This window comes from Hyaena hyaena, unplaced genomic scaffold (genome assembly GCF_003009895.1).
Source record: "Hyaena hyaena isolate Hyena2069 unplaced genomic scaffold, ASM300989v1 scaffold_25, whole genome shotgun sequence".
Taxonomy (NCBI): domain Eukaryota; kingdom Metazoa; phylum Chordata; class Mammalia; order Carnivora; family Hyaenidae; genus Hyaena; species Hyaena hyaena.
Genome location: NW_024080657.1, coordinates 124,255 through 138,717, shown reverse-complemented (window position 1 = coordinate 138,717; position 14,463 = coordinate 124,255). Strand labels below are relative to the sequence as shown.

At 36.7% G+C, this 14,463-nt stretch overlaps 1 protein-coding gene across 4 annotated transcripts in view; it reads left to right on the top strand.

The window, feature by feature from the left end:
• The first annotated feature begins 621 nt into the window (after window positions 1-621).
• RBM39 (RNA binding motif protein 39) overlaps window positions 622-14,463 on the top strand; it is a 33,852-nt gene continuing 20,010 nt past the window's right edge. For 2 of the 4 annotated variants that reach the window (XM_039227164.1, XM_039227163.1), the window contains exons 1-8: window positions 622-926; window positions 1,558-1,621; window positions 3,378-3,427; window positions 7,817-8,011; window positions 10,602-10,667; window positions 10,764-10,817; window positions 12,483-12,600; window positions 13,273-13,425. In XM_039227164.1, the coding sequence (XP_039083095.1) occupies window positions 1,571-1,621; window positions 3,378-3,427; window positions 7,817-8,011; window positions 10,602-10,667; window positions 10,764-10,817; window positions 12,483-12,600; window positions 13,273-13,425 (687 nt within the window). In that variant the 5' untranslated portion in view covers window positions 622-926; window positions 1,558-1,570. The remainder of the gene's footprint in view (window positions 927-1,557; window positions 1,622-3,377; window positions 3,428-7,816; window positions 8,012-10,601; window positions 10,668-10,763; window positions 10,818-12,482; window positions 12,601-13,272; window positions 13,426-14,463) is intronic. The other 2 variants (XM_039227166.1, XM_039227165.1) reach the window with 1 other exon arrangement.

Genomic DNA, 14,463 nt, shown 5'->3' with positions numbered 1-14,463 from the left:
CAGTGCCTAGCCCACTGGTTCTAAAATGCCGGAAAAAAAACTGGTTTTTATTCTACAACCATTACCCTCTAGCCCCCTACCCCTGTAGGTCTCTTCTCGCCTTCCCTCTCATGTGCTTTTCACTTCTTCACCCTCGGCAGATAACCTACATATACATAACGCTTTTTGTTTTATTCTATCGCCGTATGGACTAGATTGCCTTATGGCGACCTTGACAGTCACCAGGGTGGGAAGCCCGGGGGAGGGGAAAGGCAGTCAGCTCTAAGAGAGAAACCTTCAGAGAGCTGTTGAGGAGGCGCCACCGGGAGGAGGCTGCCACAGAACCCCATTCAGCGTTCAGCTTTTAAAAAGATTGACACGAAGTGTACCAACTGTCTTTGCTCTAGCTACTTGCGCGGTCTCGCGAGATACGGAAGTCTAGGTGGAAGGGGTGTCAAAGGCGCCTCTCTGAGTGGGGGATGGGAATATCTGTGGCGCAATCATTGCGCGAGATTGGGCCATGGTTGCTCGGGCCATGCTTACATCTCGCGATATTTCGGAGGCTACGGTCTGGAACTAGGGGCAACTTCTCGCGAGAGCCCGTGCTGAGGGCTCTGTGAGGCCCCGTGTGTTTGTGTGTGTGTATGTGTGTTGGTGGATGTGAGTACGGGGAAGCAGCGGCCGCCATTTCAGAGAGCTTGCTGAAGCTGTCGCAGGGGTGGATCCTGAGCTGCCGAAGCCGCCGTCCTGCACTTCCGCGCGGGCTCTTCTAATCCCATTGTTTCTTTTAGATTCGCTCGGGCCTATCCGCCCTCGGAGCCCGAAATTCGGGCTGGGTGGTACCGCGGCCTGGGCCTAGCGGCTTAACAGTAGCAACAGCGGCGGCAGCAGCAGCAGCCCCCATCTTTCCGAATACAGGCACCCCAGGGGCCCGAAAGCCCGCACAGGTAAGGAGGTGTCGCGGCTAGCGTATTGTTATTTTTTCAGAGGTTTAGTTTTCTTCTGGTTTTGACGGGCACTCTGGCTGTCTTTAACGTTGGGGGGGGGGGTGCAGGTTCTCGAGAAATCGGCTCCATTTCGGTGACCGCGCCCTTATTTTCCGGTCGTGTAGATTTCAGGTTCTTAGGTGGCAGGGACCCGGGGAGGCCTCGAGCGGACGGAGACCGGTCCCTTAGAGGCCTGGGCCGGCCGCGACCTCCCAACATGGCGCCAGCCGAACGCTACCATGGCACACAACCCCTCCCAACTGAGGGAGTTTCTTTTTGCCCCTAAAATGGCAGCGCGGGTTTTGCGCGGAAAGAGGCGCTCTCTCTCGAGTCGCGCGCGTTCTGTTTTTGGAGTAAGTTGTGGCTGCTTTTTGATCGTACGTCTAATACATTTCTGTGCGTTTAGTCTTGGAGGCATTTTAGATTTAGTTACCAACCCTGGTAAAGTGCATCCTGCCACGTTAGTTATCCCAGGGCTTCTGAAGTGTTTTTTTTTTTTTTTTTTTGAAGTTTTGGGAGTTTGCGGGTGTGAGAAGGAAATAGAGCGGAATTGAAAAATGTTTATTCACTGAATTACCTTTCTTATTTTCAGGCGTTTAGAGAAAATGGCAGACGATATTGATATTGAAGCAATGCTTGAGGCTCCTTACAAGAAGGTGAGAAAAAACATGTCGGTGAGGTTTATATATTTCTTAATTTAGCATTATCACGAAACTACTGCTGAAATGTAAACTAACCTCCCCGGAGCCCTCTTGATTTACCTTATCAGAGATGCATTACGTGTAACTTACAAAAGTAAATATATGCTATTGATGTAATAATATTGTGCAGTAGTTTCACTTCAGCGTGATGAATAAATGCCCATCTATCTCTCTTTGTAGACTTGCCTAACGATATCTCACCTCTACTCCCATGAATTCACCTTTGATTCCAGTGTGAACTGTCAATCATAAGGTAGTAATTGAGTGACTTATCGCTGTACCGTGGTCCCCTAGGTAAAATGACTCAACTAAGAATTACCAGCTCCAGTTTGGTATAGCAAAAAGGTGAATGTAGTGGTTTGGGAAAATCGCAGGGGTCCAAGAATAACAAAGCATAACCAGTCTGTGGCAAGCAAATCTTTTAAGTTTTACAAGAAGAAATGGGTGAGATTTAAATTTTCTTTTATGTATGTATGACTGGTGATAGTAAATATTGAAACAGGCAGGTGATGATCTGCTCAGTTAAAAATTACTAAAATTCTTGGATCCCTGAATAGAAATTTTTTTTAAACCAAAGGAGACAGTATCACAAACTTAAGAGTCACTTGATGACAGTTTTTACTGTTCTCCATATTTTATTTTTAATTAGTCCCTGCCATAATATTTCACACTAAAAGCTACAGAGGAATTATTTTGGCTAATAGTATAGTCTTTGACCCATTTCAGTATCACAGTAAAAGTAAAGTGTCTTTTCATTCTTTCACCAGTTGGTGGTGAAAATAGCAGTATGCATGCATTATCACTGGTGTCGCAAACTGTAAGCTTTGTAAGTTAGCACTTAAACGTCTATAACTGATGTGATCAAACTTTAAAAATAAACATTGCGCTAAACCTTTTAAAAATAATACATCTGTTTTGGATTGTATAGCACGACCATGTGGTACCAATATGGATGAATTCTTTTTAGCTTTAAATAGTGTACGTAGTTTTGTAATGCTTAGACTCTTGAAGAACTACTTTCTATTTTAATGTTAAGATTCTTGTGTCATAGTTTAACATGGATGTAATTCCATGTAAACAGGTATGGAAGTAGGAAATGTTTAGGCTGGACTGGTGGATTAATTAATTGACTTTCTTGGGTTCTTGGGAGTCAACATTACTAAAGCAGTGTGAATCCCTGTTTGCTTCAGGGCGAGATGTGTGACAGAGGTGGCATCAAGCTCTTACAGTCCCAACCCTCCAACGGAAATGGGCGAAGATCTCAGGAATGGCATCGGTCACAGGAAATCGATAGTGGCTGGCTGCTAGCATGGCCACTTGGGGCTTAGGCAGAAATAGAGCCATGGTACTGACCAAAGGGACCATAGCACATGGAATAAAACTCAAAACAGGACTTCATTCATGTTTTATAGAAATCCTATTTAACCACTTGAACATTGTAAATCTGGATAACTTAATATCTAATATATAAGTAAAATTTAACATGTTAATATGCATTTTTATTTTTGTATCACGATGACTTAATTGTAAGCAACAAAGTGGTTAAACACATACCCATCTAAATTTTTTTATAGCCTTCCATGTTAAATTATAAGCAAGTAATTAGTTTTAAAATTGTTTTGTATTTTCTTATTCCTATTCCCTTTACCCTTTGACAACTTGAAATGTTACCACTTCGTCCTCATGATGTTCTTCTATCAACCCTGCTTAGGATGAGAACAAGTTGAGCAGTGCTAACGGCCATGAAGAACGTAGCAAAAAGTAAGTTATAAAAAGGGACCTGAGGTGGGAGGGGACCTTTATGTGATGAGATCTTAAGTTGTGTTCCTGTGGCTGAGCATCAAACTAAAAGTTCTCTTCAAAAGCTTTTCTTTATTCCTTTTAGAAAAGTAGTTCTTTACCTTTTGGGGCAGGAAACTATTTGAGGATATGAAACTATGGATTCTTTCCCTAGATTTCAGGATATAGTGTCAGGGACCTTTTGGACACCTTCCCCATCCAAGTCTGTCCATGACAATCTGGATAAGAGTTCCTGTATAAGAGTTTGTCTTTTGTCTTAAATTTACTAACTTTGACTGAATATTTTGGTGATATGTTATCAATAAAACTATCATATCCACTGAAGATGGGTTAGGAAGAAGAAAAGGTATAACCAGGCCATGGAAAATATCATTTGTTCTAAATCACTGAAGGAGTCAGACTGAATTATTTATGCTCCTTGCTGCTTAAAGGCCCTTTTTATAGTAACATTGTAGTATACTTAAGTACTTCTTAGGTGCTTCTTACATGGCTTTTGTTTGCTTAAGCTTTTTAAACTCTTAAATATACTTAAATAGTGAGAATGGAGTTTTTTTAAGTTGTGCTTGCTCATATAAGTTATTAGGTTAAATGAGTAACCCGTAACAGGAGCTCAGTGCTACATGCTATAGAATATAGTATAAGTTTCAATAAAAGCATAAGCCAGAGCCACTTTACAAGGTTTGATCCTGTTTTTGGAGTTTTCTTTCAGCTCTACAATTAGTGATTCTTAGCATCAGTTGGTCATGTTACAAGCATTTGTTTTAGTAGCCTATTTTGTGAATGTACATGACCTGATAATACATAATGAAAAAAAAGTGATAACATAGTTGCTTATTGAGCTCTTATTCTAATAAGAGCTCAAGTGCTTCATAATACACTATCTCAACATCCTCACAACAACACTTCTTTAGTAGATTGATAGAATTTCACAAAATAGATGAGAAAATTCTTGGATTGTGCAGCCTTTCTTATGTCAATGTTTTATTCTTACAATTTAATATAGTAATGGATTTAATTAAAATGATGCAATTTGTGGAAACTGTCATATTTTATTTTGGTCGAAAGTTAGGTGGAGGATCTGTTATAGTTCCTCACTAATCAAAACAGATTGTGGGAATTAATCATACTGGGTTTAGTCTTTTTATGGTTTGAGGCAATCAACCAATCTTTGAATGGTTTAATGCTGCCTAGTTTTAGACCTTTTACCAAAGTCACAGTTTCCTAATTAATAGTTCTAATTCGCAGTTCTGCAATTCATAATGAAAACTAGGAAGGCCTATCCATGTAAATTTAAATTACCTAATCTAGGTGTGGGTAAAGATCTCACCCTGAGTGCCAATAGGATGAGAACAATGCACTTTTGGGCACAGACTTTCTTAGTTCGACCATTCTCAGATGTCACTCCTTGTTTCTAACTTCAGTTTATGCTTTTATCCTGCATCTAAACTAAGCTCATTGAGGCTACCAGGCTTATCCAGGAAATTTAGCATCAAGCTCACCATGGCTGATGCTTTATGACCTTTATCTAGAGTCTTCTGACACTGAGTAGATGGGTAATTTTCTTTCATTGGCTATAGGATAGCCAATTGAAGGGAATGTCTTTTTAAAATATTCCAATTACCACCTAGTATTTTAAATGTACAAGTTCTGTCAGACTTCTCTCCTTTTAAACTGCTTAAATAAATGGCTTTTTTGTTCAATCAGGAACTTTTCATTCATTTTTCTAAAGAATTAGTCTTTCAAATTAATTTGAAAGTTATTCAGAAGAAAATATTTGTATGCAAGGTTAGATGAGCTATAACCCAAAAACAACATTCTGTTCTTTAGTGTTCTGCATACATTCTGTGAATCAAAGGAAAGTGTCATGTTGCATTTTTCATACTAAAACTTGCCTTAAAAGCAATTGAGTATTGGGATGGTAGTGAGAAAATGCACATTCTGAGAAACTGAGACTTGACTAGTAAATGTTTTCTTTTAAAAAATAGTTTTGATTTTCAATCTGTACATTCAGTTGTATTCTGGTAGTGTAAAAGGAACCAAAATTAACACAAACCGGTTATCAATTAGCCTACTTTCTGAAGAACTATACCCCTGAGTTTGGCAAGACCTCAAAGTATGCCTGAGCTTGCCTTCATGGGAATAGTGTAACCATTTTTGGAAAGTCCAAACCAGCGTCCATTCAGTTAAGCTCTTTAGGAATTACTCAAAGGATAACAATAAAATGACACAGTTGAAATATATTGGCTACTGTGTGTGGATTATCTATAAATTTTGGAATAAATGACTTTTCTATTTTTTTTTCTTATTTTCCAGAGTACTTTGCATTTAAATTTTAGATCTTCTTACATGGAAGAGGTCAAATCCAGTTATAGCAAAACACCTTTACAGCAGAGGCCATATAACCAAAAAGTCCAAAGGCCCAGCCCAGTGGACCATTTACTTCAATGATGTTCAGTACAAAATTCCACTGCCACTAAAGACTTTGGAAAGTCCCTTTTAAGTTGTAACAGGATTTGACTATTAGTGTGGATTCTGATAACCCTTCTTTAGTTAACTTATGTTCTTTCAAGCTGCAGTTTGTTACGGAGAAGTATACTGCTCTCTTAAATTTTTGTCTGGGCTTTTATGAAGAGGATCGTGCTTCTGAATGTCTTAGTATGTTGTCTTTTTACCTGTCTGGGGTTGCCTTCAGATGTGGGTGGAAACTCATTTGTAAAAAGCTCTAGGAAAACTTTTAGTTGAAGTTAGCTCTCCATTTTACCAGTCCTTTCCTTTGGCAGAGGATGTTTTGGGCCTAATAAAGAGGTAGATTGGGAGGTTGGCTGCCTCTCTTTTGTGAGCCATCTAGGAGCAGAGCAAAATTTTATTTGTCCTTTTTGTGGGGGATGGAGTTACTTTTTCCTTTGTCCCCTGATTGATTATATGTAGGACTTCTGATTACAGCGATCTCACAGAAGTCTTAAGGCTAAGACATAGTGTCAGGTGTATCAGGCAAGAGAGTCGGAATGTTATCTGTTGCCCTTCTGGGCATTGCTTTGATGACTTCTATATAAATAATGAGTGTAGCCTAATTTTCTGTCATGTGCTACCTAGCATATACATTTCTGACAGTCAGGTGGATTATCTTGAAATTTTAGACAAAGTTTCTGCCTCCTTGGAAAGCTCTACATCTCCTTGTGATTGGAGTGTGGGTTTCAAGATTCCAGAAGGTGGGTGTCTTCATTTTCTATTTTCAATGCACACTAAGATGACCTGCTTACAGGTTCTCTGAGGCAGACTTCAATTGCTCTTGTGCTAACTTTGCTGTGATAAGGACTAAACAGTTTAATTAAATTTTCCAGAATGGTGTAGAGTTGTCAAAATGTTTTAATGATCTTTTAGCCACTACAAATTGACATTTTAGCGGAATAAGTTTATTTTGAAATGTCTTTCAATTTATATTGAAATATCTGAAGGCACCTCTAAAATTTGGGTGATGACACAGAAGTACAGATGGTAAGATTTAATTATGAAATGAGTGGGTGGTAGAGTGGTATACTGTGAAGAATACAGAAATGACAGAAAGAGATACGGCTGACTGGCTTTTTTACTTTTCAGAGTTTGAGATTTTATAAAGATTGATAAAGGTGTTGATCCTTGTTTTTGATTGCACCTCACAGGCTTGTATAAAGTGGCATCTTCCCTATTTTCTGGTGTACTTGTTATAACTTTGAATAGAAAATAACCGAAAAGCTCTGATCTAGGTATATCAGAATGCGTTTTATTGGATTAGTTTTATTGTCCTTTGTCATTACTTGTAATTTTCTCATGAAAACCAAAATATTGATGCTTGTAGGGCCCTTTCAGAGTATAAATTACTTATATTCATACTTGTAAATTGGGTCAAATTTGGCTCATGTAAGGGAAATTAAGTTTTTGTGAAAATTTTTGTATGTGGCCCACTATTACTTCAATGGTAACATTGTAATTTTTATTTTATTACTGTATCTTGTGGATTACAGTAAGTCTCTTATGTTGGACAGTTACGTTGGCCAAATTTTATTTAAAAGTTCAAGTTTTGATCTTCTACCTCCCAGCGAGTAATTTCTTTGTTAAAGTTGTAACTGACTTTTCAGGAGAGATCGTTACAGTCCCTGCTTTCAAATAATTGTCAAATGACTGCCTGTTTTTAAGTAGTAGAAGGCAAAGGTGGGGTGCTATTTACCTTACCTGGGAATTATTTTTCCTTAAGTATGATTACATATCATAGTAAAAATAGCAAGATAAATTTTTAAGAAGATAAAAAGATTTCTGACCATAAAAGGAAGTAAGCTTAAGCTAGCAAGATAATGCTAATTTTTTTCTTCTCAGGAGGAAAAAAAGCAAGAGCAGAAGTCGTAGTCATGAACGTAAAAGAAGCAAAAGTAAGGAACGGAAACGAAGTAGAGATAGAGAAAGGAAAAAGAGTAAAAGCCGTGAAAGGAAGCGAAGCAGAAGCAAAGAAAGGAGACGAAGCCGCTCAAGAAGTCGAGATCGCAGATTCAGAGGCCGCTACAGAAGTCCTTAGTATGTAACTATAGTTATGATGATATTGGTTTGAGAGTCCATTCTCTGGGTATCCATAAAGCAATTTAACCCGGAAAATTTGCAGTGTAAAATTTTATTTGTCAATATGATTAGTTAAAAAGCAATAGATAGGATATTTGCATTGAAAAGAGTAGCATAGTAGAAATACAGCATGTGGACCAATACATAACTTTATTACTAAGCATACAGATTTTCTGTTTTTCTTTTTTGGTTTTTTTTTTTTTTTAATTTTTTTTTTTTTAATGTTTTATTTATTTCTAGGAGAGAGAGAGAGAGAGACAGTGTGAGCAGGGGAGGGTCAGAGAGAGAGGGAGTCACAGACCGAAAGAGGCTCCAGGCTCTGAGCTGGCAGTCAGCACAGAGCCCAACGCGGGGCCCAAACCCACGAACCGCGAGATCATGACCCAAGTGAAAGTCGGACGCTTAACCGACTAAGCCACCCAGGCGCCCCAGATTTTCTGTTTTTCCATCTAAACTGTTTTAACTGTATGCCATCTAAACTAGACCAAAGCACTGCAGTGCTTAAAAATCTTGATACTGTAGTGCCAAATATTTGAAAGCTTAAAGGTGTGTGAGCTATTCAAATTTTCTTTACTGAACATAAGTTTAAAATTTTAAAGCTCAAATAGATAGCAAGTTATAAATGTAATTAGCCAAATATGTAATTGGTTAATGATCTTGTCTGGCTGTTTTCAGCTAAAATGACAGACCATTTGTGAATTTGGTGTATGCTCCTTTATAATGATCAACTTGCGGGGCTCATCACATTTATATTTAAGGTTTTTAAAAATAGTAAGAGACTAATAAAAGTGCTTTGAAATCACTGGAAATTTGACTGTGGTTATGTAACAAGTTGGAAATATTTTATTACAGTCATTTAAAAAAACTACATTAATAAGTTTGGAAGAAACCTACCTACAACTCTTAAGCAAAGATTGAATCTAGTTAGCAGTCCTTAGTGCTTTACAACATTCTTTACTCTTAATGAACATACTGTTGTAAACTGTGAGAGTTATTTTAAAATTAATACTTTAACTTGAATGATTAGAGATGGAATTCAAAGACCAACAGCTTGATAAAATATTTGGCTCTTCACTTGTGCAACTTAACACTTCAAGCTTGAGTTTTCTCATCTTTTAAAGAAGGAGGTAATAACTGAAAAACTTAATGAGTATTGAATTGAGAAGAGAATGAAAATAAAGGACCCACATAACTGCTATTCATGAAATGTTTCAGTATTATTTGAAGCTGTTAAAGTTAGTAAGACTTTGGGTTCTGACTCAGGTTCTTTAACCTTTAAAATTAAAAAGATTGAACCTCTACTTTCTTCGTAGCTGCTTATCTCATAAGCATTTTAAGAGCTGAAAGAGGACCACAGTGTTGTTTTAATTCCAGATGCTGTACTTTGTTTTTTGTCCAGTTTATCAAAAGTTACCATATTCATTTTTGCCAGAATAAAAAATGGGGGAAGATTATCTTAATAAATTCTGAATATGGTTTATCTCTCTTGAGTGATGAAAATTTGGTCAGCCTATAATCCTGGTCTGACTTCAAAGTGAGGTCTCACATTTGGTTTCATGTGATCTTTAATTTATCCAGTAAATGTATATTCTTAACTATGGTAATTAGTGTGAATTGCAAAGGACCCATTTAATACGTAATTTTATGTGGAACTGCTTGCATGTTGCAGGTATGCATAGAGTCCATGCAAACAAGTCCAAATGTGGATCACATAACCACTGTTTCATTTTGTTACTCTTCCTGAAAATGATAGTAGGATGAGCACTAAGGGACATCTGACATGTCCCTTTAAGTTAGTTTGGTCTTTAAAAATAAAAGGTCCAGAAACTATTGGGCCGTTTAAAGATTTAGGATAAAACTATCTTAGAATAATTACTTATAATATTTTTGAAAACATTCTTTTATTATGTCAAGTTCATAAAACATTTTTTGAAATATGAACTTCATACACATGTTTACTATGGAATATTTTGCTACAAAGAAGTGAATTTCGACACGTAAACTGCTTTTATGCAGTCTCTGAGACTTCACTTTTCCATGGAAGAGTTGGAGTTTCATGATGTAAGGAATTAGTCCTTTGTTTTTAAACATTCCTCAAAGAAGAAAACATGGATGAATATTGTATATGTACATGCATAAAAATATATTCCTGAGATAGGATCTGCAAAAATACACACCAAATTGTTAACTGCAGTTATTCTGGTGTGAGGGAAGTTCAGGGTGACTTAATTTCACTTTTTCTTTAAACCTCAGGAATGTATTCATAAACGTTTAAAAAAATTATAGACTGAAAATGAGAGAATTTTTAGAATCTTAACAATCTTGAGGCTGTAACCTTTGGTCTTGGCACCTCTCAGTGGTCCAGGATGGATAACTATACGAGCAGTTTGCCTGGGATAGAGTTCAGAGAAAAAGTCTCTATTTCCTCTTCATAACTGAGGTGGAAAAGAATCAGCCTAACAATGTTAAACTTGCTGGAGAGCGCATGAACGCGATCTTAGCAAGACCCTAACCCTGTAACTAGTGTAATTTTGTGTTTCCTTTTTAGCTCCGGACCAAAATTTAACAGTGCCATCCGAGGAAAGATTGGGTTGCCTCATAGCATCAAATTAAGGTTTTTAAACATACTTCTGAATTGTTTAAATTGTTTTTCAAGGAACTGATGTGGTGTATTTGTTTTGGTAATTTCTGAAACTTTTTAACTTTGCAGCAGACGACGCTCCCGAAGCAAAAGTCCATTCAGAAAAGACAAGAGCCCTGTGAGGTAGCTGTTGTCCCAATTTTTTTTTCTTCAGCACTTTAAGCTTTTATAAAGCTTTTACAGCATGTTACTGTTAAATTAACGTTTAGTAATTTGGACCGTATTTGTACTATATCTTGCTTCCATGGGTAGTACTGGTACATTGTTAAATCGATGTGGGTTTGTAAGTTTTCATTTTAATTTCACATTAAGAATGGAATAGTAATTATGTTAATGTGCAGACACTACATGTGCTCTTAAATCACTTTTAATTAAATATTTTAATGGTAGCTATAGAAAATTTTAAATAGACTTTGCTTGTCTTTGAAATTAACAAATTATATTGAAATTGGAATTAATAAATTTTATTGTAGTAGCTTCATGGGAAAGCAGTTGTAACAATCACAAGTTTTGTCATCTGGCTCTCTTTACTGAGACAAAGTACTTCATTTCCAAAATTTTAACTAGGTTGACTTGTTTCTAAGCAGTAATCTTACATTTTTAAATGTTTGTCTATTTTCCTCTTAAATAAATACAAGACTTCCCTATCACACTTTCATTTATTTTGGTTCAAGGAACATTTTGGTATATGGCAGCATTGTTCTTTACTGATTCTCTGAGTTCCCTTAAAGGGCACCTTTTAACTTTGAGATTATTATTTGTTACATTTGATATATTATAATTTTAAGATTTGATGAAAACCTTAATATTTTTAAAAGCTCTTTTTTGTAACACTGAGCTTTTTACTCTTTAATTTTGACTTTCCTGAGAAAAATCCCTTTTTAGTTCTCATTTTATGGATGCAGTGTAGCTTTGTACCTCTGTTTTATAAGAATATGTTTAAATTTAGCTGATTCCTCAAGGAGATGTACCAGAATTTTGTAGGTGGAATACTTTAAAAGTATTTCCTGAGAATGTTCAGAATGTGGAAAAGAGCATGTTTGTGTTTATGTCTTTAAGGATTCACTTAGAATCATAACCTCTTAGTGATGTTTTCTAATAAATGTTAATAGACACTTCTGTTCCTTAAAATTAATGAAATTAAGTTTCATCTCGTCTGCTCTTACTCAACTCGAGCACTTTAGTTCCCTCCATATGATCAGAAATGCTGTCAGTTATCAAGGCTATATGTAAAATAATTAAGTTGATTCCCATTACTGATAATTTGTCTATATAATTTCGTGCTTTTCATTTTTGATTTATTGGTACTGTCTTTTTTATAACCATCAAGACACATTCTTTTGGATACTAAATTTGTATTATCTTAAAAGATTGATCTACTAAACAGCCAGCTCGTTATTCCATATATATATATATATCATTCCACTATAGTCTGATACTTGTAGCTAGTCAGTTATTTTTAGTGACTCTTACTAAACTTGGGCTTCTGATAGTTTTTTTTTTTTATTCTGCAGAAATTACTATTTGTAAGATTTCTAGGCCAGTGGACTTTTGTCCTTATACCATGTAAGAAGGTATAAGAAGAAACCATCAGAAGAAACATCATAGTAACTCATATTGTTGGAATTGAGTCAGATTGAATTGTTTTATGGATATTTTGTATAAATTTAGTGAAAATGGGCTTGTGAATAACAACAAACTACTTTTGCTAAAGTTTATTTATTGAAAATAAACTTAAAAAGTTATTTTAAGAGCATAAGTTATAAAATTAATTTTTATTCCTCTTAGGGAACCTATTGATAATCTAACTCCTGAGGAAAGAGATGCAAGGACAGTTTTCTGCATGCAGCTAGCAGCAAGAATTCGGCCAAGGGATTTGGAAGAGTTTTTCTCCACAGTTGGAAAGGTAAGTTTTTAGTGTATTTAGGGAGGTTGAGTACGTGAGAAGTGCAAACACCTTTTTTTTTTTTTTTTTTTTACTTTTTTAGAAAGCACTGGCCAGAGAGAGGGGCAGAAGGAGAGAGAATCTTAAGTAGGTTCCATACTCTGTTCTGATCCCCAATGCAGGGCTCAAGCCCCCAACCCTGGGATTATGAGCTGAGCTAAAATCAAGAATCAGCCACTGAACCAACTTAGCCATCCAGGTGCCCCAACAGAAAAAAATATTAATATCGTTGATATGTTAGGTTGAACTAGAGAACATTTAAACATCAAATCTTTCATTTAGTAGAATTCACTTAAGGAATTTCTTGGGTAGCATTTCTGTTCTGCCTCACTTGAAAGTTAATAGTGTTGGAATTGATAACCGTTATCACGTGTTCATCAGAAGTTAAAGTGGACCAACAAGTTTACTTATTTAAAAAAAATTTATGGGGGGAAGGGTCCTTGGGTGACTTAGTCTAGAAGAGTATGTGACTCGTAATCTTCAGGGTCATAAGTTCTTGCACCACGTTGGGCATAGAGATTATTTAAAAGTAAGTGAAACCACGTTATCAGTAAAAAAAAAAAAGTTTTTAATGGTTTATAGTGGATGATTGCATAAAGAGAACCTTGTATTAAGTGTGTGTTTTCTTTTTAGGTTCGAGATGTGAGAATGATTTCTGATAGAAATTCAAGACGTTCCAAAGGAATTGCATATGTGGAGTTTGTCGATGTTAGCTCGGTGCCTCTAGCAATAGGATTAACTGGCCAACGAGTTTTAGGAGTGCCAATCATAGTACAAGCATCACAGGTAATTTTTTTTTCTTGGTTGGGAATTGGATTAGCGGTGCAAGAAACCTATTATATAATCATAAATTACTGGGTTAGATGTTCTCAGAGCAGGTGTTTTGGTTTTTGTTTTAACTTTGTTTTGGTTACTTTTATAAAAGTAATTTTAACCATATTCTGGTTTTTGTGGGTTTTTTATTTTTATTATAGTTTTTTTTTTTTTTTTAATGTTTTATTTATTTCTAGGAGAGAGAGAGAAACAGTGTGAGCAGGGGAGGGTCAGAGAGAGAGGGAGTCACAGACTCTGAAACAGGCTCCAGGCTCTGAGCTGGCAGTCAGCACAGAGCCCGACGCGGGGCTCGAACCCACAAACCGCGAGATCATGACCTAAGCGAAAGTCGGACGCTTAACCGACTAAGCCACCCAGGTGCCCCATATTATAGTTTATTTTTGAGACAGAGATGAGCATGGGGGGGAGGTGCAGAGAGAGAGAGGGAGACACAGAATCCGAAACAGTCTCCAGCCTCTGAGCTGCCAGCACAGAACCCCACAGGAGATTTGAACCCATGAACCATGAGATCATGACTTGAACTAAAGTCGGACACTTAACTGACTGAGCCACCTAGGTGCCTCTAAGTTTATTTTTGAGAGGGGGTGAGAGTGAATCCCAAGCAGGCTCTCCTCTGTCAGCACAGAGCCTGACATGGGGCTTGAACTCACAAACTGAGATCATGACATGAGCCATGTCAGTTGCTTAACCAACCAAGCCATTCAGGTGGCCACATTCTGTTCTAATTCAAGTTTTGAAAAAACTTCATAGAAGACCTGAGACCTTGGTCTAGAATTTTATGGATTTGTGGTGAATTATTAGTTGAGGATAGAAGTGTTTGAGAGTATATTTGTTGCTTCTTTCAAATGGGGTGATTTTGACATTTTTAATAAATGTTAGTATTTTTGTTTTATAATGCACACTTATATAAGGTTTTATAAAATGTTAAGAGTAGTTTGAACAGCCATTAGTTCGCATTTTTTGAAGGTAAGCTGTTTCAAACTAATTTTG